This window comes from Buceros rhinoceros, unplaced genomic scaffold (genome assembly GCF_000710305.1).
Source record: "Buceros rhinoceros silvestris isolate BGI_N320 unplaced genomic scaffold, ASM71030v1 scaffold27934, whole genome shotgun sequence".
NCBI classification, from domain to species: Eukaryota; Metazoa; Chordata; class Aves; order Bucerotiformes; family Bucerotidae; genus Buceros; species Buceros rhinoceros.
The window spans coordinates 16,773-18,439 of record NW_010410445.1 but is presented as its reverse complement, the minus strand read 5'-3'; the positions used below and the strand labels follow the sequence as shown (position 1 = coordinate 18,439).

Sequence of the window (1,667 nt, the reverse complement as noted above, 5' to 3'; positions counted from 1 at the left end):
GGCAGCGGGGTGGGCGAGTGCGGCAACGACCACTGTCACCCCAACCCCTGTCACCATGGTGGCATCTGCCATGTCAAGGAGGCAGAGATGTTCTACTGCGAGTGTCTCTACACCTACACCGGTACGGGGAGGGGGCTGCAGATAGAGCATTGCTGGGGCTCCTGATCCTGCTGGCTGCCCAGAGGGATCCCAGGGGCTCTGGGGCTCATGTTATGAGCTACAGCGAGGAGGGGTGTGGTGTGGAGCATCAGCAGTGGCTTCGAGGGAGAAGCATAGGGTGAAACTGCATCCAGTGAAGTCAATAAATGTAGCGTAGACCTATTAACCTGCACATAAGGGCCAGGATCTATTTGTTCTCATGTGCAAAAAAAATTTCCCCTTGCATTTTAGGAGTGTAGCCTGGCAGGGGTGTCATCTGCCATTTGTGGGGTCCACTGCAGGGGGCTCCTTGGGCCATGGGAACCCAACCTGGGAGAGGAGAAAAGGGCTGGCGGGGCATCAGGAGACGTTGGAGATATTTGTCTGTGGCCAAGGCATGTCTGCTGGCCGTTGGTTCGAGATGCTGACGTGACAGGCGGCCTTTTCTGCTGCAGGCCCAACGTGTGCGGACGAGAGGAATCCCTGCGACCCTACGCCCTGCCACGTCTCTGCCACCTGCCTGGTGCTGCCAGAGGGAGGTGCCTTGTGCGCCTGTCCCATGGGCCGGGAAGGAGACTTCTGCGAGCGAGGTGGGATGGGAGCTGGCAGAGGAGCGGGGCTGGGGAAGGGGGTGGAACTGAAGGTGCTCGTTTACCCAGCCTGGGTGGCCAGGAGGCCTTTTGCCTGCTGTAGCTCTGGGGCACTGGCTGAAGCTGCTCTGCCTCCTCTTCCTCACCATTCCCTCGTTTGTGCCCAGTGACAGAGCAGGACCACACCATGCCCTTCCTCCCGGAGTTCAATGGCTTCTCCTACCTGGAGCTGAACGGGCTGCCGACCTTCGTTCCTGACCTGCAGTAAGTGCTGGGGAACGGGTGAGGGGCAGGCGAGCGCATCGCCTGCGTGCCCGATTTGGGAGAGAGAGCTCGGGCTCTGAGCCTCGCCTGTCACCCACGGGGTCTCCCTCGAGGTCTCCCCTTTTGCCTGCCGGAGGTGTGGAGCAGAGGGACTGGCATCCTTGCAGGCAGACTGTCAGCGCTGTCTCCTGGGTGCTCGGCATTGCTCGAGCTGGGTAAACAGGCACCGCCGAGCTGCCTCCTGAACACGGCAGATGTACCCCTTGCCTGGGAAGGCTTCCTTGGAGGTTCTCTCTGCCATAGCTGTAGTCCCAGGCAGGCAGAGGTCTTCAAACGGCTCAGCGCACAGTGGTGGAGGAAGAGAGTGTGTAGGCAGCTGGATTGGAGGCTATCCATAATTTTTCTCTCTTCAGGGACAAAATGTCCATGGAAGTCGTGTTCTTGGCCAAGAACCCCAGCGGCATGATCTTCTACAATGGCCAGAAGACAGACGGCAAAGGGGACTTTGTCTCTCTGGCCTTACACGATGGCTACCTGGAGTACAGATACGACCTGGGCAAAGGGGCGGCTGTGCTCAGGTAGGGTGGGCTGGGCAGCTGCTTGTCGGGGGGGTGATGACAACAAAGGCATGAGGGACAGCAGTGGCAGCCTATACTGGTCAAGCTGGGGGGGGCT

The 1,667-nt window shown here is 59.7% G+C and overlaps 1 protein-coding gene across 1 annotated transcript in view; it reads left to right on the top strand.

Annotated features, from left to right (window-relative positions):
* The window catches only part of AGRN (agrin), a gene marked incomplete at its 5' end in the record, with an annotated part of 40,516 nt that overhangs the window by 28,409 nt on the left and 10,440 nt on the right, over window positions 1-1,667 (top strand). Inside the window, 4 exons of the mRNA XM_010135633.1 lie at window positions 6-121; window positions 594-728; window positions 896-989; window positions 1,406-1,570. Coding sequence (XP_010133935.1) covers window positions 6-121; window positions 594-728; window positions 896-989; window positions 1,406-1,570 — 510 coding nt within the window. The remainder of the gene's footprint in view (window positions 1-5; window positions 122-593; window positions 729-895; window positions 990-1,405; window positions 1,571-1,667) is intronic.